At 41.7% G+C, this 24,165-nt stretch overlaps 1 protein-coding gene across 2 annotated transcripts; it reads right to left on the bottom strand.

Annotated features, from left to right (window-relative positions):
- Positions 1-1,001: 1,001 nt before the first annotated feature.
- Positions 1,002-22,599, bottom strand: LOC135903902 (uncharacterized). 2 transcript variants are annotated; one of them, XM_065434356.2, is made up of 5 exons: positions 21,219-22,596; positions 20,459-20,591; positions 15,713-15,819; positions 9,095-9,191; positions 1,002-1,553 (listed from the first exon to the last, which is right to left on the bottom strand). In XM_065434356.2, the coding sequence occupies exons 1-5, from the start codon at positions 22,286-22,288 to the stop codon at positions 1,440-1,442; spliced, it is 1,521 nt and encodes a 506-aa protein (XP_065290428.1). In that variant the 5' UTR covers positions 22,289-22,596; the 3' UTR covers positions 1,002-1,439. The 2 variants fall into 2 exon arrangements, with proteins under 2 accessions (XP_065290428.1, XP_065290429.1); XM_065434357.1 differs by lacking the exons at positions 1,002-1,553; positions 9,095-9,191 and adding an exon at positions 19,084-19,229 and having other exon boundaries at positions 15,758-15,819; positions 21,219-22,599.
- Positions 22,600-24,165: the final 1,566 nt, after the last annotated feature.

Below are 24,165 nucleotides of genomic sequence, written 5' to 3'. Positions count from 1 at the left end.
AATAGACCACGGTCATTTTGAGAGCTACCTTCTTGAATGTTGCGAAATCTTTGCTTTATGGGTGTGGTAAGAGTTCATGGTCAATTATGTCTGACAATGAGAAATAAGTGCTGCGCCATCAGATGTCATTCAGGTGGCTCAGTTTCTCTAGCAGCTGCAAGCCACTATGAGTGAGAACTCCAAGAAGCCAACTATGGGATTGCTGAGCAGCTTCGGGTGGCAGAGCCAACAGCCAAGCTTCATGTGCATGACATCATTAGGTGGCACTCCTAAGTAATGAATTTGGTTTAAAGGGCCCGCGCGACCCAAGAGTGGCTGGCTGTGAACTTCTGCAGCTACGTCACCCTCGGTGTGTCGTCTGTAGTTTCCATCAGAAACCTGCTACACTGATATTCATGAGGGGCATCACTGAAAGGGAGGTCAACAAACAACCACACTATCCTAAAAATTCCCAAAAGGCTGAAACTGTGGAAGCGCTGCCCATCATCAATGCATGCTATCTAGTCTGAGCATGCAGTCATTGTCGAAGCTGAATTCACTCAATAATTTAGGTTAAAGATTGTTTTATTCAGCTGTCTTAGCAAACAGCAGTATAAAAAACACCACAAAACATATTCCACAAATATATTGCATTCTGTCTCAAATATTGCTATTCCTGAAGCCATTATGTTCTCAAATAACTCACACACTTGGTACATGCCTATATCTGAATGTATAATGAACGACCTCAGGTAGTAAAAATTGACCTGGAAGCCTCTACTACAGCATTCCTTAGATACCAGGTGTCGTTTATGAATGTAAAACTGCATCAATTGTCTTAATAATCTAAATGATCACGGTCATGCAGTCTAAGCTCATTTGAGAGAAGGTAGCACACAAAGTACATTCTAACTGTGTCAGAGGTATGTGCTTGTGAAAACAATTTTGCCTGATTCAGCTGAGTCAAAACTGTGCAATTATATATTTCACAAGTGCATTGTCTATAAGGAACAAGGATCATGGAGAATATCAACATCTCATATTTTACTACACATAGATTTTACATGCGTTTTTTTCCACTGTTTGGAACAGCAAATGAGTCTTGCTTTACACATTGAGTAGTTTGCGAGCCCACTATGAGCTTTGTACATTGCAGCATGACAGCTCATGAGTGTGATGCACAGTAGAGATTTACTGCTCATGCCTTAATATATTTTGTTACTGTAAAGAGAAAGTTATAACATGTTGATTACTAGTGTTCTCCACAAGGTGCTCACTCAGATCCAATAAACATGGCCATGATACTGATATGGGCTCTGTTTTATCTGCATTTTCCACCACATCAGTCTCACTATTACATACAGGTTGAATAGAGCATGCGGGGTGTGTGCATAAAACATTTTCTTTTCACCATCTTCGGCTCACAGTGGTGTGGAACTCTAACTTCACAGATGAACAATTCACCGCTTCTTGTACAGACAGGGCATCAGCTTGAGTATAGGAAGATGCGGATGCTCTGTTGTGCTTCTGGCCTTCTTGAAGTCAAACAGTACAAACATCTTGTTGGATTCATCCTGTAAAGAAATATTTATATTTGTAGCACAACTAAGAAAAACATCACAAGACTATTCTATTTTGATAGCTTATCATGCTTTTTAGAGAAGGGTTGAGTCTGTTTATAATCAACTTCAATATCACATGATATTCTTTGTCATTTGCTGAAGTTCTGAAGAGGTTTAATATTTAAAAATTTTAATGACTACAAATAAAGTCAAACAAAAGTTTTTTTTTTTTCCAGAAAGATGAATATTCTTGTTTGATTGCTATGCCCAAACACAGTGGGGGCATTTAACACAGAGAATAATTATTTTATTAACATGAAACCATCCCTGCCTATATTCTAAGCTTCTCACATTTTTCTTTCAATTTTAATGTGCAAAAGTGAAATGCTATGTAAGGCTAATCAATGTATAGAATGAATATTGTACAGGAGGTCTCAGCTAACTTTGGCAGAGGATTAAAAATAATCGGGTGCACATTAGGAAGAAGTAACTAAACGAACATTACCTTGTGACTCTACAAGGCAAACAGCACTTCTTACATTCCATTTATTAGCAAAGTTAGACAAGATTAATTAATTTCACAAGTCTTACAGTTAGACAAGTACATTCAATGAGAAAGTTGTGTAGTGTCCTACAAAATGTTAAATTCAGCATTAACTTTGTACCTATTCTGCAATCATTTTTACCACATCATAAGAAAGCCAGCAAAGTATGAAAAGAAAAACATGTAATGATTTGTTTGTGGGCTGCAATCACAGTGTTCTCAAATATTCCACGCATGAACAAATGGCACTTTTAATAAAGCACACTGCCACTAAGAAAGTGACAGGGCAGTGACAGGGCAGCGCTTCAAAATTAACGCTGGCAACTAGTCTAATTTGCATTGCTGAAAGCAACAGATGTGGCCTTTTGTGACAGAGATATGCAGAATGACAACTTGTCACTTTCTGAATGGCAGCGCACTAGCTTAATGGCATCATTCATTCATGCACTGCACGATAGAGAAAGTAGTACTAGGATCATGGCACGCAAGTGGGCAGCGTTGTGCCACACCACCTTGAATGCGTCATCACGGGAATGGAAGACAAGTGCTTCCCTGTAATCCTCCAGGCGGCTAACTGGCACCTGCGGAAATGCCTTTCACTCCCACAAACAGGGTGAGGAAACCCAGTCATCACCCAGCACCCACGACTTTGTTAAGCATCGTCAAGATTGACTACATTCCCTTGGAAAACGAATTTGGCCAGGGTCACATCACCACCTGCCCCACTTTGTAATGCACAAAGATGGAGATGTCATAAAGGGTATTTAAGGTGAACCGGCACATAATTACACCAGAGAGACACCTGTAGTGAGCATAGTCAGCCTGCTACGACCTGTCAGTGTCTTCTGTAAAACTATTTGTAAATAAAGTTATAAAGTCATCTTCACGGGAAGAACTGTTCGCATGCGAGTGGGATGACAAGAGTCAGATCAAATCAATATCGGGAGCTCGGGCACCCCCCCGCAGGGCTCGGTGATCTCGCCAATGCTCTTCAATCCCATCCTGCTGGGGTTACCCGATCGACTGCTTCAAATCGAAGGACTGCATCACAGCTATGCGCGGATGATATTACAATCTGGACGACAACAGGCAGCGACGGACCGATCGAGCAACATTTACAGCAGGTCATCCAATGCGTAGAAAACTACTTCGTGGGCACGGGACTCGCCTGCTCGGCCAAAAAATCCGAACTGCTGCTATATAGACCGGTCAGAAAGGGGCACCCACCTAAAGGCTACACCCCCCGGAAAAGGAGGAGATCCAATTAAAGGCATCGAACGGCCTACCCATCCCGATGGTAGATAAGATCCGGGTATGTATTAGGAATGGTGATTGAACACAAGGGCGGCAATGGCGAAGCACTTTACAAGATAACGGCAAAGGCCACCAGCACGAAGCAGCTAATTCGATGCATCACCAACAAACACACGGGCATGCGCGAAGGTAGCGTCATACGACTCATACAAGCCTTCATCATTTCTCAAATAAAGTACACGGCAGCGTTTCACAACTGGACGGTACCGGAAAGAAATAAGCTCAATGCCCTCATACGCAAGGCGTACAAAGGTGCGTTGGGACTTGCGCCCAGAGTCAGCACCACCAAGCTCTTAGAACTAGGTCTACACAATACGCTCAAGGAACTCGTGGAGGCGCAACAAGTGTCCCAACTCGAGCGCCTATCCAAGACCCACCTGAGAAGACACGTGCTCGAAAAGCTCGGCATCACGTGTCACACCCAGCACGGCATCAAAGTAGAAATTCCAAGAACCATACGCGAGCAATTATACGTACCCCCATTGCCTCGCAACATGCACCCCCAACACCACACGGGGAGACGTAAAGCCAGGGCACAACACATGAACCAAGGTTACTCCAACAACAAAGAGGCGGTCTTCACTGACGCAGCCCATTATCGAGACAGGAAGAGTTTCGTGGCAGCAGTTACTAGCCACCGAGGCAACCACCTCACGAGCGTCACCGCGAACACGGTACATGCCGTAGCGGTAGAGAAAGCGGCCATAGCACTGGCCCTCACACAAACCAAAGTGACATATGTGATCTGCTATTCGCAAATGGCAATTCGCAATTTTGCAAATGGGCGCATCTCACAAGAGGCGTATCACGTACTCCAGCGACATCCCATACACCAGGGAGAGGCCGACTTCGATAAACGAAGGCACTTGCTATGGATCCTCGCACACACTGGATTGAGCACCCCCAACGAAGCAGCTCACCGCATTGCTCGAGGCCTCACTCACCGAGCATCATCGGAGGAAGAGCCCCCGTGGGGTACTGCAAACGTCTGGGCGTGGGAGGATTGTATGACCAGGTTCCACGACATCACGACACACTACCAGTTACAAAGATGCGTATACCCATTCCCTCATGCTACTTTAGACAAGATGCAGGCAGTACACTTCAGACAACTACAAATGGATTCTTACAGAAACCCCAGACTCATGCAAGCCATCTATCCAGACATGTACACTACAAACAGATGCACATCGTGTGACGAGGTTGCCACGCTTAAGGAGGTACGGTAGGGTAAATGGTACACGTTAGTTTTTAACGTAATATTTTAGAAACGGCTGCAGATATTCGCATCAAATTTCACGGACTTACAAAAGATGCTCTTGGGTACAACACAAGACACTTTGTTTGTGTCTATATGGTTTGCCTTTCCTGTGGCCCACTCCCAAAATTTCAGGTGTGTTTAATTATTTGATGTACGATTTCACTGCAATCACGCAGAGGAATGTGATGATATTACACGGAGTTATTCTAAATACCCATAGGTTGCATCCGAACTAAAGAGATATCATGTCCACTGTGGAGTTCGCACCAAAAATAAAAGTAATATTTCTGCTTGCACAAAGCCAATGCATTTGCATTACAAAATGCCTTGCAGTATAAATTTTTCCAGTGTTATCATTCACATCATCAGAGATTTCTTTAGTTCAGAATATCTATGGCTGGTTGTAGTGCATGTGTACAAAGTTTCACTGGAATGGGATGAATACTTTCTGAGAAAAGGTACATTGAATTTGACAAATTCATAAAAAATTCAATTTGAGGAAAATGAAGTTTTATGTTCGAATACTGCTTGTGGATGCTCAAAATGCCCCACGAGAATACACTTCACTTCTGACTTGCTTGCAGGTGTCTCCAAAACCCTTCTTAGTGTTCCCGTTTATCTGTCATCCTTTCTTGCTCTCGGCAGAGTCATAGAAGTCTGCCCTGTCAACACGCTCTTTATCCATCCTGTCGAGGGCAATATTACAAAACAGACCTGGAACAATTCCAAGGGCCTCCAGAACAGCTTTTCGTGCAGAATTACCGTCATTGTGGTAGGCTACAGCATTGTTAGTTGCTGTCTCCAATGTGTAAGCACTGACAAAGTTTTCTTAAGGCAGCGACACCAGATGAGTTCGTTGAGCGACTCATTGATGTTCTATGTTCTTCCATGAAAACATTTGCTCAGAAAGCTGATTACCTTTGAAATTTCTCTTTCTGCTTCCATTTGCTCGATGATCGTGCTATCTTCTAGCTGGGCAAGTAATACATTTGAAACTCGGAACAGAGGCGACCACATAAGCAAAAGCAAGAGTTTAACGTAATAGTTCTTTTCTACAAAGGACTATTAGGTCAAACTCTTGCTTCGAGTTGTTAACAAATTTGACTTCGCCTGCCATCTACTAGCCGCCTGGTTAACTCGGACGATAGAGCGACTGCCCCAGAAAGGTGGTAGTCCCAGGTTCGAGCCCTGAACCAGGACGAATTTTTCATCAACTGCAATGCTTTCCTTTCGAGGAACCCACATAGGACTCCTTTGTGGCAATTGCTATGATTGGGTGGATGTCTCATTTTTTTTAAAATTAATATATGTTTTAGTAGAAATCATTTACTTACCACACACAAACATGCACACACACACACACACAAGCAAAAAAAGAATCACGCCATAACGAAGAAAACCGCGAACGACAATGATAAACAAATCGGCCTCTGCATGCCATTTTTAAATGCCAGGGCTTGTGTAGCACACTTCGGCATGACATTTGAACTGGTTTGAACAGGCGCTCGAGGTCGCACTTCTGCAGGTTTGTTCCTCATATTGCAGTCGTTTTTTCTGTGCCAAAATTGCAAATTCAATTTTTTGGGGGGGTTTACTCTACCATACCCCCTTAGTCACATGTTATGGGAGTGTCAGCACTTAATAAACAAGTCGGGCAGTGCCGACCCCTCCATATCTTCCACCGCCAGCCTCCGCTCGGGCTTTGAGACGGCACTGCTCAGCTCGAAGCTGACAGCACAACTTTGGCCGTCCAGCAAGCCGAAGAAGCCACTTCGAGACAAGGACTCGGAACCATGTTTGCAGCGGGTGTCCCAGACCCACTAAAAAGACGACGGACTCTAATCTTATTGATTTGAAAATAAAGTTTATGCTCTCTGTCTCTCTCCTCCCCTTCACCAACTCCGACAATCAGTCTACCTGTGCGACCACTTTAGGAATAAAGACAGACTACAATTAATCTAAACGCTGCTCATTCAACCCTGCTCGATGCACCTTCTAAACTTCCCAACAGTGGTGGCAGCTCTAAGGTTCGAGACCCTAAGCCACAACAGCAGTCACAGAGGCTCTTTTTATATTTCAGAGGATTTAGTTATAAGGAAAAAAATTCTTGCATAACAGGTAGCAATTTAAATATTGCTGAATCAGGCATTTCCTAGAATGCCCTAAAATTTCTTTGTGGAAGCATTCCTGTAAATTTAGGACTTGTGCAGTTGTTTCATCAATCATGACTAATCATACAATTAAAAAGAATGAAAGCAATCTTGTAATATTTGATCTATAGAAAGGTCAACATGCTTTTGCTTACATCCTCCTGTAGTGAACTTGAATATTATTAAATACTGGCTAAATCTGGCCAGGACACTCTGTATACAGTATACTTCTGTTCTACCTTAATTTCCTCGACATGGACTGTTGTGCGACATCTCCTAAACACGGCAACGAGACCCACAAGAAAAACTACCATAAGACAACTTCTGCACTTGCTTCCAAAAAAAAAACTGAGCACGCTTACACAACTTTGCAGCATCACAAACTGAACTCCAACGAAGCGGTGTTAAAGATAAGTCATCACGGCACCCAGCATGCTGAAACAGGTTGCTGGTTCTGCTGGAATTTTTTTACAGCCTGTGTATGCCGTCTTGACCACCTTCGTGGGATGCACTGCACGACACGTGTCACGACAGTGCCAGCACCTTTTAACACACAATTGGTTACAATTAGGGCTCATAAAGTAACCCTTTTGAACTTGGAAATACACATTCAACAGTTGACTAAGTGTACAGGGTTCCCAGTACATATATGAGCACAGTTTAAAGCAGAAATGTTAAACCATTTGCTTGCAGTAGCAATTCAAGAATTTAAATCATTGCTCAAAAGATCATTTGATAGGCTCCTATCACACTTATGAAAACTTGCTGTTAAGTGTGTTCCAAGCGCTGAAATTTTTTACTGTTCGACGCTTATGAAACTTTCTATGGTACCATGTGCCTACAATATTGAAATTTATCCAGCACTTTCCTATATTTGTGTAATTCGTAGGAAATTATCATCTCAATATGCCAAACTGTTTGCTAACTTTTAGTTCCTAAAACATTTTAATTCTAACAAACATTGTGAGGAACAGCAACAGGAATTAATTTGATCAATTCCCTACAACACCCACAAAGCACCACACAGCTGCAAACTCCATCGAGTTTTACAGTGCAATAAAAAAATTTCCTGTAATTTTCCATAAGCTTTGAACTATTGCACACAAGGTTCCTCATACATTACCCTTAACAAGCCCGACATCCCCTTCAAATTTCGTTACGCTAGCTCAATTTGTTCTCTCAATAAATTTTTATCAGCAATCTGAACAGACATTTCACCAAGCTTTAATGTAAAAAACCTCAAGTGCTTTCAAGCATATGTGTTGCAGTGAGTTTACTGGGAAGAAGCCTCATGAATCAGCATCAATCAACAGCAGTCCATAATTACGTTGTTTAGCGCAAAACAACGGATACAAGAAAGATGACCCCCCCCCCAGGACAAGGCGCTACTCTCAACTGACATCACTTTTATTGCGTCACTCCTTTATAGAGAGCAAAATCTAGAAAAATATGCGCAGTGTGTGCCATGTGCAGGAACCACCAACAACCGATCAACAGGGCACACTCATGTGGCAGAATCCAAAAAAACCATACTTAGCACTGCACAAGGTTAAAGAAGGCACACAAATGCACTGTGACCCCAATGACTGTATGAAGAAAGCTTCCGATAATTCTCGGGCAGTGGTACCACGCCTCTTTTTCAAAATCGTAGTATACCACGAAACATAGCTTTGCACTTGCATATATTGCAATGTTTAGCCAAATGGGCACCTGTGCCTGTCGGTATGGATTGCTCATGTTCTCTGAGGCGCTCGTTAACACAGCGGCCTTTGACATACCCTCTGCCACATGACAATAGAATCTTATATACCACACTGACGCTGCGATCTACAAACTTCGCACGGTTCTTTTCACAATCTGGTTTTTTACTTGTTTTAGAAATACGGCTGCACAACATTGACAGTTTCTGAGGAGCAGAAAACACTACTGGGATTTGGCACCTAGTGGCGACATTCTTTAGATTATGAGCCACTCTATGGCAATACGGCACAATTTCAGGCCTTTTCTTTTGTGTAATACAGTTACTTTTGTGCCGCTTCACTTTCAGTTTCTGAAGCAATACCTCCGAGACTGACGTCACCACCACACTTGGGTAACCAGCAGCCTGCAGCCTATTTAACTGTGCAAGGAAACTGTGGTTCGCAGTGTGGTGACAGGATTTTATTAACCATGATTTCATTAGCCATGCACACATACCCACTCTTTATGCAAATATAAAAAAAGAAACTGTCACATATATGAAGCAACATAATTCAATAAAAAGAACTAATAGAAACTGGTTTACCAGATGTTCAAGCTCAAATCCAAACTTTTTCATGGTCTTTGCAAATCCTTGAGTCGTTGAAAATCTGCTTTTCACCTCTGCGACCTTCAAAATACCACTGCAAGAAGGAAAATACAAAAAAGCTCACACTTTTGCAATACAAGGATAAAACAAATGACTGCTGTTCAGCCTGGAAACTGACCTTTGCAACGTTTAACACCCGAACCCTCTCGAGTGAAGCTAGCCAAGCAGGACTCTTTGAGGAACTATCAAGCATTGTTTGTGGTATCATTGGCCTTATTGAGATTAGAAGAAATGGTGAGGCTTGTAGAGTACTGACAATTGGCCATGTCATCTGCTATAGAGGACTACCAGATAAGAAGCAGTTAGGAGTAGGATTCCTAATCCACAAGGACATAACGGGCAACATTGACAAATTCTACAGCATTAATGATAGGGTAGCAGTAGTTGTAACAAAGCTGAATATGAGGTACTGAATTAGCGATGCAAAAAGTACAAATTCATTATACTGTAGTCATGGGTGACTTCAATGCAAAAGTGGGGGAAAAGCAGGCTGGTGAACAAGCAATTGGCAACTACGGACTGGATTCTAGGAACACTTGAGGAGAGATGTTGGTAGAATTCACGGAAAGGAATAAGCTATGAATAATGAACACCTTTCTCAGGAAGCATTGGAACAAAAAGTGGACCTGGAAAAGCCCTAATGGTGAAACAAGAAATTAAATTGATTTCATACTTTCTGCCAATCCCAGCATAGTGCAGGATATGGAAATGTTAGGTAGGGTAAAGTGCAGTGATCATAGGTTAGTGAGGGCTAGAATTCACTTCAATTTGAAGAGAGAAAGAGCAAAATTGGTCAAGAAGAAACAGGCCAACCTAGACACAGTAAGCGTAAAAGCAGACCAAATCAGGCTGGCACTTGCCACAAATATGCAGCCTCAGAACAGAGGGATGAAGATGGCATAGAGGCAATGAATGAAACTGTAAGTAGGCTGGCTTCGGAAGCAGCAATTCAAGTGGGAGGTAAGGCACAAAAGCAACCATTAGGTAAGCTCTCCTAAGTAACAAAGGACCAAATAAAGAAGCAACAAAGAATGAAAGTGTCCAACTCAAGAGATCAGATAGAATTCGCAGAACTGTCAAAACTGATCAACAAGGAGAAAATAAGGGATATTCGAAATTATAACATGAGAACGACTGAGGAAGCAGTAAAAAATGGATGCAGCCTGAAATCAGTGAGAAGGAAACTAAGCATCGGACAAACCAAGATATATGCACTGAAAGATAAGCAGGGTAATGTCAGCAATCTCGAAGATGTAGTAAAAGTAGTGGAAGAATTTTATACTGACCTGTACAGTACCCAAAGCAGCCACGATACCTCCATTTGAAGTAATAATGAGCAGGTTACAGAGGCTTCTTCTATAACTAGCGATGAATTTAGACGAGCCTTGCAAGGCATGAAATGGGGAAAAGCAGCAGAAGATGGACTACCAGTCAATTTAATCAAAGATCGAGGAGGCATAATGCTTGAAAAACTAGCGGCCCTTTATACGAACTGTCTATCGACTTCAAGTGTCCCAGAGAACTGGAAGAATGCCAACATTATACTAATCCACAAAAATGGAGACATTAAAAAATTGAAACATTGTAGGCCCATTAGCTCACTTGAGGTATTATGTAAAATATTTGCCAAGGTAATCTCCAATAGAATAAAGGGCAACACTGGATTTTAGTCAACCACGGGAACATGCAGGTTTCAGGAAGGGATGCCCTGCAATGGATCACATCTGTGTCAACAATTAGGTAATCGCGAAATCTGCAGAGTACAATCAGCCTCTCTATATGGCTTTCATAGATTACGAAAAGACGTTTTATTCAGTAGAGATACCAGCAGTCATAAAGGCATTACGCAATCAAGGAGTATAAGACACTTACGTAAATATCTTGGAAAGTATCTACAGAGATTCCACAGCTACCTTAATTCTCCACAAGAAAAGTTGGAAGATACCTATAAAGAATGGGGTCAGACAAGGAGACACAATCTCTCCAATGCTAAATGCTATTTACTGCGTGCTTGGATGAAATATTCAAGCTATTAAACAGGGAAGGCTTAGGAGTAAGGATCAACTGTGAATATCTCAGCAACCTTCGATTTGCAGATGACATTGTCCTGTTCAGCAACACTAGGGACGAGTTACAACAAATGATTGAGGACCTTAACAAAGAGAGCATAAGAGCAGGGTTGGAAGATTAACATGCAGAAGACAAAGATAATGATCAATAGCCAGGCAAGGGAACAAGAGTTCAGGATCGCCAGTCAGCCTCTAGTGTCTGCGAAGGAGCACGTTTACCTAGGTCGATTACTCACAGGGGACCCTATTCATGAGAGGGAAAGTTACAGAAGAATAAAAATGGTTGGAGCGCATTCAGCAAAGATTGTCAGATCCTGACTGGAAGCTTACCATTATCATTAAAAAGAAAGGTGTACAATCAATGCATTGTACAGGTGCTGACATATGAGGCAGAAACTTGGAGGCTGACAAAGAAGCTACTGCACAAAGAGCAACGGAACAAAAAATGTTAGGTGTAATGTTAAGAGACGGGAAGAGAGCAGTGTGGATCAGAGAGCAAACGGGGATAACCGATATTTTAATTGACATTAAGAGAAAGAAATGGAGCTGGGCAGGTCATGTAATGCGTAGGTTAGATAAACGGTTACAGAATGGGTGCCAAGAGAAGGAAAGCACAGTCGAGGATGGCAAAAGACTAGGTGGGTTGATGAAATTAAGAAATTTGCAGGCACTAGCTGAAATTGGTTGGAGCAGAACAGGGGTAATTGAAGATTGCAGGGAGAGTCCTTTGTCCTGCAGTGGACATAAAATATGCTGATGATGCTGATGACGACAATGTTCAGCTGTATTTTGTCTAACATGCAATACCATTACAATCTCTGGTAGAAAAAAGCAATAAGGTTCGGCCTCTGCAGTACAGTTATACTTTGTGAATAACCCGTGCACAGAAACACGGTCCAAGAATGAAGGAAGACACTTTGCTGAACTCACAACTAACTTCAATTGAAAAATAAAGGGTAAACTAAGTGCTGATGCTAAAGAAGACAAGGTCAATGTATATGATGCTTCAACATATTCAATGATGAAATCTTGATTATACGTTTCTATTCTGTCATTTCTTCGTGTTTATTTGTCACTCATTTTGTATCTTAATCATATAGTATTTCACATGCAATTGCGTCGACCTCAATTAAATCTTCTTGGCCGTTCTAAAATGTAGAAGACACCTGCTGTAATTTTCAGAAGTCTCAGCAGCCATGCATCTGTGTAAGGTGACACTGTTCTGCTCCAGGGCTTCCAAACACTACTTGTCATTTTGCCGCTACTGCTGAGCACAATACGAGACAGGCCTTGCGAGTTTTAGCCGTCTTGGCATGGCTGGTGCGCTCTCTGGTGAGAGAAGCTTCAGGCGTGACAGTAATCTCATTGGCCCATCGAGCGTGCGCACCCTCAGAGCACTTGCATTTCCTCTCTTCAGGGCCGACAGTTGTCTTGTGACGCGGTGCAATGTTACTGACTGAGTTACTGTACCCCGCTAGGGCCCTTAGAGCTGCATCAAGAATGACCCAATGCATGTTCTTAAGGACCAAGCACATGTGCACTCAGGCATGCTTCTTTGAACCAGCTCTCCTATGCCCCAACTCTATAGTTGGGACTCTAGTTCCCAACTAGAGTTGGAATTTTAGTTGGGACAGTTGGGACCTTTGCAACCTTCATTTGATAGAGCATCGCACGCAAAATGCAAAGGTTGTGGGATCGTTCCCCACCCCTAGGTTAACCCCCTTTCTTCTCGTTTATTACATAACGAAGGTCTCGAATCTGGCAACATTGATGCCTTCAGGTAGCATGTGTGAGTTTATTGACCGGTTGCCTTTACCCAAAAATGATCACGTTCTTGTGCCGCCTGTGGCAGAAAGAATGTCCCACATCCGCCGCCAAGGTCTGTGAATGGTGGCACTGGCTAACACTCCCAGTGTTCTACTAGGAAACATGAATAACCAAGAAAGTGGATGGGGAAACGGTGCCCCGGTATCGTAATTGATAGAGCATCCACGTGAAATGCAAAGGTTGTGGGATCGTTCCCCACCTGCGGCAAGTTGTTTTTCATCCGCTTTCATTTCCATTAATTTATCATTTCTTTGTTTCATTTATTAAGCACAAGTAATTTCCCCTATGTTGTCCTTTGTGTCAATGTTTGTGGACTTCTTGTGACATGATTAATAAAAATCGGGCCCCTCTGTCAAGCCCTCGACTGCCCAGTGTATCATAGAATCAGTATGACTACTTTCAAACAAGTTTAACAAATCATGCAAACTTCGAAGAATGGCTTCCATCCTTGGACTCCTACTTTTTCTTTGGTTTCTAAATGATCTCTCATTTGACACTCTTGTACAAAGCAGATTCTTTGCCATTGGCTGCGCCTTTCATGTCTAAATATTACCAGTTAACCTTAACCAATTTTTTACTTCAATTTCTAGTTGATGCCACACCTGGAAGATGAGTCTAAACATTTCTAAATGTGCCAAATGACTATAAGAAGAACAAGGAACCTACTATTGCATGCATACAAAATTAGCAACCCTGACATCAAGTCTGTTAAAGCATCTAAATATCTGGGGATTGTAATAGCTCATGATTTAAAACGGAGTGCGCACATCAAATGCATAGTTTCGTCAGTATCAAAAGGACTGGTTGATTCATCATCATCAGAAGCACTGCACAAGTAGACCAAAACATGTTTGTTACACTTCATTGTCCTCTACGTGAACTTGAATATGGCGACATTGTTTAGGAATTACACACAAAGGCTAATATAGATAAGCTGGAAAAAGTACCAAAAAAGAAAAATGCACTCAGGTTCATTTTTAACATATATTGAAGACAAACGTCAATTTCTGATCTTTGTTCATGGTCTCGTCTCCCAACACTGCAGGAACGTTGTAAGTTACACTGTCCCAAGATGCCTCACACAGTAGTCAATGGTCAAACTGAAATGAATCTTGACAGTTATTTAGAGTTTAAAATGTCTAGAAGTACTTACACAAAACACAAACATGCCTTCATTATACCCCAGGCTAGAAAAAATGCTTACCATTTTCAGTTTTTCTTAGAACCATAAGACACTGTAACATGCTTCCAAAAGAAGTTGCAAACAGTCACTCCACTGTGCAGTAGTTGGTCATTTATGAGGGAAGCACATTATATTTTTATTCATTTATTTATTTTTTATTGAATACCGATTGTAAGAAAAGTGCTGTCTTTCCAAGACATGTGCCAGTGATCTTACTATATCTTACATGCCATTATTTTGCTTGTTTAATTGAACTCTCATCCTTAGTAACTATCACTATTGCTGTGCACAGGTGCATACATGTACCTTTACTTTTTTTTGGTTTTGCTGTGTTTGAATTGTATTGCAACATTATTTTGCTTTATGAAAGTGTCCTTTTTCTTTTTTTCCCAGCTGCCAAAAGAAGCTAGCGGTATTGTCAAATAAAATAAATAGTTATTAAATGCTATTTCAAAAATTAACCCAGAAGCACCACAAAACATCTCAAACACATTAGCTTATTATGACACAACACAACACATGAAAATTTGTCATACCCTTGGCTAGTGCCAGCACAACTATCTTGCAGGAAGTGCAAAGAGAATCAAGTTGTTTTTTTTTCCCCTACAAAGACATTGCATTGGCCTAGTTGTTTTTTAGCAACATCGTGCATACACTGAGGTTATTGTTTGTGTCGCCATGTCTGCATTTTCTGATCTCTGTATACTTGACCCTACTTGAATAAAATGTAAGTTGACAGCACAGTTGAACCTCGTTATGATGATGTCACATCTGACTTGAAAATGCTTTCAATTTAGGTCCACCTCATCATGCAGTAAAACACCTCATCATATCAGATAATTTGTTATATTTGTGTTTATTAGTATGGATGTTGTACTGAGGCACTGTTTTTAGTGCTGATCTGAAACCAACTAACTTCTACACTTGTGCAACACTGTTCTTCTGAATTGCATCCTATGAATATGGCATGCCTGCATACTGTGCGACTAACATGCCAAAAGCAAAGAGTGCAAGCCTTGTTGTGTTCTTTGCCACACAACTGAATACAACAGAGCGTGCCAAGTGCAAATTTATCTTGTTCCATACTTATGTCCTCTCCACGACTCTGTCAGTATCAAGTGATGTTCTTGTAGCAGGGATCATGCCCTACCCCACAACCCCAACGTGTAGAAGATCGACTGGGACAGTGATTATATCACTGGGCTTCATGAAATGGATGAGCAACAGATGAAAGCTGCCTCAGTATGGTTGCAGTGAAAATGACTAGGAAGACAAGCTCATTCCTATTCCTGCTCAATGCTATCCTGGTCGGGTTTGTGCCAGCATTGTAAATATACCTTGTCTATAACTTTCTGCCTGAGTTAGCACAACAGTACGAATGATTCAACATAATCAGATAGTTTACCATTCTGTGGAATGCCTTGAACATAATGCATAATGTGAGTATGAAGACCAGGCTCTCTCTTTGCCACTTACCCTTTTTTTAATATGCGGTTTGCCTCCAGAACAAACATGTTCAGATTGGTTCCCATCAGTGACAGACAAAACACGGCGACATCAATGGTTTGACTGGGAAGAGGAAGCTGGAAAGAAAATAAAATATTTTGATAGTTTCCGGAAATTGTTCATTAATCTAGAATACAACACAGAAGTGCCGACACATCTGTTTACCTGCAGAGAGCTAAACAAACGCAGCAGCGCCTCAGTGGTTTACACTTCACCACCACATTGGTTCAGAGAGGGTTCACTGTGCTGTCGACAGTTACATATTTGATACATACACAAGTGACTTGGTCAAGCTCTTGCATTACAGAATTTCTATGCTGTCTATGTTTACAGCAATTTGATCTCAGACAAAAAATTCAAATTAAATTATGGGGTTTTATGTGGCAAAACCACACTCTGATTATGAGGCACGCTGTAGTAGAGGACTCCAGAAATTTCGACCACCTGGGGTTCTTTAACATGCACCTAAATCTAAGTACATGGGTGTTCTTGCATTTCGCCCCCATCGAAATGCGGCCGCCGTGGCCGGGATTCAATACCATGACCTCGTGTTCAGCAGCCCAACACCATAGTCACTGAGCAACCACAGCAAGTGGTTTCAGACAATAATTTTCTACTGAACTCACATTAGTAGCTTGAAATGACAAAATTAAACTTTCTACTGACGCAGGCAATTTTGTTGGTGCATTATGTATAAGTTTGACGAAAGCATTTGATGCTATTGTCCACAAAGTACTGTTTAACAAATTAAATGCCACTGAGATCACTGGTCCAGCCTCAAGATGAATCCACGACTACTTATTGATCAGGGACAAATTGTGTTTGTATGTGGAAGTTATTCTCAGCGTATTAGAACTAACACCGGTGTCCCACAAGGTCCGATACTTGGACCACTTTTATTCTTAATTTATATCAATGGCCTACCCCGTGTTTAACATTTTGTGACTGGATACTTTATGCTGACGACACTACCAATTTTTCTTCTCATAAACATGTAGATATTTTGTTATCCAAACTGTATACCGATGCAGAGAATATAATAAACTGGCGTCAAAGAAGTGGGCTTTTAATTAATACTAAAAATCTCGCCTTATAATTTTCACGTCTCCATAGAGAAACGTCCTTGGAAGTCCCGCTATATGTAATGGCAACAGTGTTCTCGTTGCGTCTGACTATGCTAAGGATTTAGGCTCAAACTGCACAAAAATTTTATATTTTATATATATATTTCCGCATTAACAAAAAAAGTTGCGTCTGGTTATAAGCGGAACTCGTTAAAGTTGGATCATACTTTAGATTGATGGTCCTTATCTCTCTTTACTATGGCTTTATTCATAGTCATATTAATTATTGCACTTCCTCTTGAGATAATACATATGTGTCACACTTTTGCTCATTGCAACAAACACAAAACCAAGCACTGTGCGTCATAACCTCTAGCAGTTCAACGACTGATGTCTCCCCACTTCTACATAGTCACAACATATTATCTGTGCAAAAGCTTCACAAATTCTCACTAGGTATTCTGATGCAAAATTCAATGGAAAACTTATCGCTAACTGAGAAAAAATTTCACCAACGATTATGATACTCCCAATGCGAAATTTCAGCACAGCTATATATGCAGTTTCATTTCACGGTACATTGAGGCAAGGAATTTGAGAGAGGCATGTAGCAGAGTCAGCAATTGTTGAAAATCTGATCTGCGGGTCAAGCGCACCGGCTTTTATACATGATTCATCGAACGCTCCAGTGTAATCGCTGGTTCTGCTTTGCTTTCGGAAAGTACAACACAATTTCTGGCAAGTTTTCTTGCGTTAAGAGTATTTTGTGTTCTTAATAGCATGCTGAGACTTTCAGTCGGCCTTATACACTATAATGAGTGTACCCAGCTGTACAGAGCTTAGAAATTACAAATATGCGCAGGCAATCTTGACACAACTGGCACAGGCTGCTGATTGTGAGTAATGCGCATTGATTTTTCCAGAAGTGTGAAAATTCTTACGAGTGAGCACACAGTGCCAAACATATTTGGCTTACCCCTTATTGTACACAGTATTGACTTTGTGGACAATGTTGCCTTAAGCAAGAGCGCAAGTTAATTACTCAGTTGCACAGTCAACACTTGTTAAACTGTTGTTAAGCTCACTAAAGAAGCTCACTAAATAACCTGCTAAAGCATAAGAAACAAACAATTTTATTGGTTACATGGTACTTGATTGTGAGTACACTTAGAATACACTAGTAAATAAACAATTGTTCAAGCTTTCACAATGCACAATGAAAACAAATGGTGCGGATATAACGACGCTGCGAGTTAGTTATGCCTACTGTTGCAAAGCACCTGTTTACGCCAGTTTGGCAGCCTCCCGAGTGTTATAAGTTTGGTCCTCTGCTTTTCGATTTCTTCTTTTGCATACTGGCTGGCGCATTCTCATTCACACGAAATCGTGCAGCACATTAGCTATCATCACTTGCTTGTCATCTTGCAAAGATAACTTATACATATATGTGACTAACACAACAATAGTAAAGTAGAATTCTTGTTACATAGGTGCGACTAACACAACAATAATAAAGTAGAGTTTTTATTCCTGCCGCACATACACAATAAATTTGATGATAGAGGTCCTCAATTTCATGTCCGAAATTTGCCATATTATCGTGTTCCATTTCCTGAAAGTTGGAACCTTGAACATGAAATCCAACCCTGGTCGTCACACTCACTTACAATCAGCATTGGACAACCTTGCAATTCTGAAGTGCTTCATATTTTCTAACACCCTTGCTTGCTCTCTAAAGAATGCAAACTGCGGCTTCAACAACATAATAATAGTAATAATAATAATTATTCTAATAATAATAAAATATTTATAGAAATAATACTAGTATTAATAATAATGTAGTTTTAACACATGTTACTACTAATGTTTGTAGTAAGCAGTTAAGAATGGCTATTATGCAAGTTTGCACTTTGCAAACTTGCGACAAAGATGCACTTGATCATGAACATATTAAAATATCATCCATTTCAACTATTGGCCTTTTAGCAACGGCGCAGTTCAGCCCCTAGAAACAATCTGTATCAAGGAAAATAAATAAATAAATAAATAAATAAATAAATAAATAAATAAATAAATGTAAACAAGCAAGAAGCAAACACCCTGCCTACAGGCACAGCATTTGTGCAAATCTGCGCTAGCAGTTTGTTTTAAGCAATGGAAACCATGCAGTGCCCTTTAACATCTCTTTAGTATAACAATATGACGTGAAGTTCCATCTCAAACAGCTGAAACGTAAAAATACAATTAGATGGCTCGCAACTGTGCGCTTTCACATACGGGGAAATGGAGGAATGGGCCTGGTCTACTCGTGCTGCCACCTTGTGCAAAGCAGCGGCAACTTGAGAGCAGTCGCGAAACGCTTGGAGCATTGGTAAAGCAGCGCCGTTTGGCACCTCTCCTACTCTACCACCGTGCCACAGAAGCTGCATCACATAAACAATTAATTTGTGTTATAGGAAGTCCCCCCCCCCTTCAATTTTTACTACTGGACCTCCTCCTGTATATACCATGTACACGCAACATATTCAATGCATAAGAAACAATTCTAGTTTCCACTTTCCCCATAACTTTATTCTCTGGCAAGCCTTTACTACCACAGTACAAGGTGGCTAAAAGCCACCAAAGCCTGTCATGAGGCCTACATCTGACAAACGCAGTTTAGTGAACATTGCACATGCAAGCTCTTTAGATGTCAACTTGTTTGGCTAGAGCCCTAATGTTCTAAAATGCATGCAGTATATTAAAGCAGACATCACCCATCATGGCTTTATGAGCTTGGCTCCACATGTAGTCAAACATCACCAATTTACAGAACTGTGAAACTTGCTGCATGCTCAGTACTGCCAGCCAGCATGCTTCAATGTGGGCTCAGGACCCCAGGGTCCCCCTCTGAATCTGCCATTGTTGAGTGGGTATAACTGCTATAGCTGCAAGATATGTAGCCCACCATTACCCACAGTGAGGATGAGGATTTGTGGTAGCACTGCACTAGCTGGCGTTAACATAGTTTGTATGCAGACACAGTCGTAATATCTCTTGCCAGAAGCTGTGTGGGTCACTGCAATTATGGGCCACACAATTTTGGGAGATGGCAGACCACTGCTCACACCAAGCATTGCCTATCTGCCTCTAGTACTCTCTCTCACACAAAAACACGTACACACATAAATTTGACATGTCTCCATGCACACTGCTCTTAATGGGTGCATGCTAGAATGCTAAACAGCTTCCCGTAAATAGCTATGACCTTGCAAGCATTCGTTAAACATCATTATGATGTTAAATCATAATAGAAAATTCTGCCTCATGTCAGCTTGTGTATGAACACCAATGTCTTTCAAATTATTGCAATAATATTGAGGCACAGCAGTGCACTGCATAATGTGCCCGCACTTGGTACAAGTCACTAGCCTGCTAGGCTGTTCCATTCACTGCAACACATTTGGCCTGCCATAAGGCAATGACACACTTTCTGGCCAGCACTCGTGCAATATATTATTAAACAATTGGATGGCTGTACATCATAGCAAAACAAAGGGAAGCTTGTGCAAACTGTTCTGCAGACTAGAATGACTTCCAGAACACCCACATCGTAATGATTAATGTAAATTTTGATACAAGAGACATTTTGTAAAAACAACAGCAAACTTACCTTACTCATGTCACAGACTGTGACGTGATCGTTCAAAGCAATGAGATCAAATGAATGGACCTTGTTTCTTGTGAGCTCTTGAGCTATCTTTGCTTCACCACAGCCAAGGTCCGCAATAACAGTTGACTTCGGCCTGAAGAAAACATTGCAATGAGCTGTTACCTTCATGGCAGCATCTACGCTTAAATGCGATTGACATATTTTACAGGCAGCACAACACTGAGCACTATCATTAGAATCAATTTAATCAAACAATTGTGCCTGCACATTTAATTTTGTGACCTGAACAACAGCATCGACAGGAAGCCAACAAACTGGAACCCTACCACATGAGCACTTGGAGCAGTCCATAATGTTAAAGGACCATCAGGTTTATTACAGGGTAGTTCTGCGTAAATAATGTCATTGCTGTGCAAGTAGATGGACTAAGAAACCCGCTGTTCAGTAGCGATTCAGTCTAGTGGGTTTGCACAAGCTTTTGGCCCGATTCTGGCTGCAGCAGATGTAATGTGCGTTTTACTTGCTCTTAACTGATCTAAATTAATTGGCATTCAAGATTGTGGTGACAAGTAATGGTGTGCTAAACTCAGAAGAAAAGACGGGCACAGCCACATACTCAACCCCTTACATCCTTTGTTCCAAGTTTAATGCACTGGTCCCAACAACGTAAGGCCAACTAGCCCAAAGCTACATTTTACTGTTACTGAAACTCACTACAGCGCCGAGATACACAACATGAAGCAAATAGAATGCAACCTACATGCTACGCAAGCTCTCAATGATGACATCCACAGGGTTTACTGGCCACTTGGATACTTGCTGCTCAAAACCTTCATGGTAAACTTGAAATGACTGTGGATCACTTTCAAATGACTGCACTGCGTCCTCACTCGCTGTTGTGTAAAGTTCTTCATTCAACATACGAAACTGCGCTGCCCGTATTACGGCAAGTGCCCTTTCTCGAACATCGGCAGACGATGCTAGGGAAAGAGCACGTCTCTTTTTACTCGCGGCCTTCCCTGCTCCAGAGTTTGGGACGAGCTGCTTGGCAACTATTTGTGGTCCTTGAGAAACTTCCTTGCGAGTACTAAAGTCAATGTGGGTACTTGGCAGTGCCTTTTCACTTCTCTCTTCTAATGTAAAGTCACTGAAGCACTTGCGTGCTTCTTCTTCCGCTGATGATGTTTCCTTGTTTATCCTTTTCGTTTTTTGCTTCTTTGCCTTGCATTCATTAGTTGACATTGATGACGTATTCTTAGGGTATGTACCACAACTTCCCTGAGTCAACGTGTCGTTTTCTGGCGACTTCTTTTTCCTTTTCTTCCTTTTCTTTTTTCGTTTCTCACTTTCCATAACTCCGCCGGCACTGTCCCGTAATAAAGCGATACCGGACGAAGTGGTGGTCATTTCATCTGGCTCCAAGCCCCTCAAGATTGACGTGACACCATTTCTGAGCTCTTCGATTAGCTGAGCATCGTCTGCGTCGCTTTTTGGACTGCGCACCTGCTTTTTTACATGACACGTTACTTTTTTCTTGCGCTCGCAAGACCGCGCAACACTAGAGGCATTATCTTCAACGCTAGTTTCTCGTCTCGCTTTCTTCTTTTTCTCAACGTAGTCACTTGTCTGGCTGACTCCTCTACGCTTCGGAGGTAGCAGGCTAGGTTTCAGACTCGTCACGTCAAGGTCGTCATTCGCTTTTGCCTTTCTAGAGCGCTTGCCAGCGGCAAAACGTCGACGCTTGGACTTCCGAATTGTAGAATTTTCCGACTCACTTTCAACGGGCGAGAGCATCTTTCTTTTTTTCTGAAAAGACTGTGCGACATCCATATCGGGGTATTGGCGCGACTTCAGTTACTCTGCCATCAGTTTTCCTAGAGCTTTTCACAGAAAGTTATTCACACGACGGCACGTTTACAAAGAATGTGTGTTGTCGACAGAACCATCGAGCGAAATCGGCCACGTTACTGACAACAAGCACTGCTACTTTAGGCCCCGGGTTTAGCCATTTAGCCACCTATCACCACACCGCACCAAATACACCAGCCAAAGGTCAACACACAAAGCTGCCAAAACAACGAAACACCGACGTGCCCCACGTGTCCTTGCGCATACGCATTGCTGGACAAACACCTTTAATGAAACCTTAAAGCCTTAAGTAACTAGATCAATAAGCACTTAGACGCCTACTTTTGTTAGTGCTGTTGTGCCATCTATTGCTAAACATAAGTACAGATCGTGGTACAGACCACCAAGAAGCACGGCTGCTTAGATCGGCGCCCAATCCAGGCGGTCATGCAAGAAGCAAAAAGAAGTTTTACGGCAGAAAATTTTTCTAATGTCTTCACAGTTCTAAATGTTTAAGCACAGTTGTTGCTTAAGTTTTTAGGACTGCAAAAAACCATTTATCATTGGGAGTGCTTGCGTTTATTGCGGAGGCTATGTTAGCGCTGCTGATGTGTGGTCGACGCTTCCATAGATGTCGCTACATGCCTGCGCACCGTTAGAATCATGACAATGGTCGTTTGTAAAGGCGTTTTGTGCCGGGCTGGTCTTTACAAACGCCATATCATTCGCAGATATCGCTGTCAGTAGGTTCCCAAACACGCATTATAATAAGTAATCGGATGTATAACGTCTAACGGTATTGCAGATAGTAATCGTCCTGAATGCCGGCGCGGCCGCGGCTACTGCAGGCATCACTGATTACTTCCAAGTGTGTGTGTGTGTGTGTGTGTGTTAGCGTCATGTTTAGCTTTTTTCATGCAAGTGAGAGCTGCGAAATACTCTCCTTCACAAAGCAATAGTGAAAAGGTATTTTTCACGGGACTGTATAATACGGAAGAGCAACGCACATTTATGCACGCAGTGAAAATTTGCCAGTCTCTCTTGATTTCAACAAGCAAGGCAACTACACAAGCAAGCGAATTAGCGGGAATAAAGAAGTAAAGCACTGCACTCGCAGACACGACGGCTGTATGTACTACAGATATGGACAGAAAATAAACTGAAATGGAATAATTATGTGGAGCACAACAGTTTCGTCTCGGCTCTGAATACGGGCTCGGTCTAGCAGGTGCTGGCTAGGATATAAATATGCATATGCCATTTAACACGTTGTACCATAATACAATTCTCTCCCCGTCCAATTAAAACCCGTCCGAATGTGTTTAAAAGAACCACCGACATGAAAAAATTCTGTTTATTTTTTGTATGACAGACTGCTAAAGGTGAATGTGGTTACCAATATATGCGACTTGTCAATGAAAGCGCTAATTCAGCAGAGAGAAGGGAGAGATCAGCTTCCCTTACAATGAGCTATCTGCCATACTCACTTCCTTTACATTAAGCTACGCGATCTCTTTCAAGTTGATGCCAAATGGTGTCAGCACTGCCCTGTTGTATTTCGAAGTGAGTTTGAAGGTGAAACCTCACTTCCACAGTTGTAAGTGAGGTTTGAAGTTGAAATTTTTCTACATAAGGGTACAGAATGTAAAATTGAAAGCGTGTATAGGCCAGTTCGTTGGCGCAGTGAAAAAATGCAGGAAACATAAAAATGTAATTTACCTATATCGCAGCAAGAGCGACCGTACATGTATGATGTTTCATAATTTTTTTCAGCGCCGCCGATTTCGCTTTGAAATTGTAGAAACGAAAATGTCTGCTCATGTGAAACTACTTCTGGGAACTCATTCCACCGAATAACG

The sequence above is a fragment of the Dermacentor albipictus genome, chromosome 3, assembly GCF_038994185.2.
Source record: "Dermacentor albipictus isolate Rhodes 1998 colony chromosome 3, USDA_Dalb.pri_finalv2, whole genome shotgun sequence".
Lineage (NCBI taxonomy): Eukaryota > Metazoa > Arthropoda > Arachnida > Ixodida > Ixodidae > Dermacentor > Dermacentor albipictus.
The sequence above is the reverse complement of the archived record's forward strand: the minus strand, read 5'-3'. Positions and strand labels throughout refer to the sequence as shown.

Coding starts and splice junctions, on each gene's coding strand:
- LOC135903902 (XM_065434356.2), bottom strand. CDS start 22,288: ATGGATGTCGCACAGTCTTTTCAGAAAAAAAGAAAGATGCTCTCGCCC. Junction 15,820..20,458: donor CAGTCTGTGACATGAGTAAG/GTAAGTTTGCTG, acceptor TTTTCTTTCCAG/CTTCCTCTTCCCAGTCAAAC. Junction 1,554..9,094: donor GATTTGAGCTTGAACATCTG/GTAAACCAGTTT, acceptor ATTTCTTTACAG/GATGAATCCAACAAGATGTT.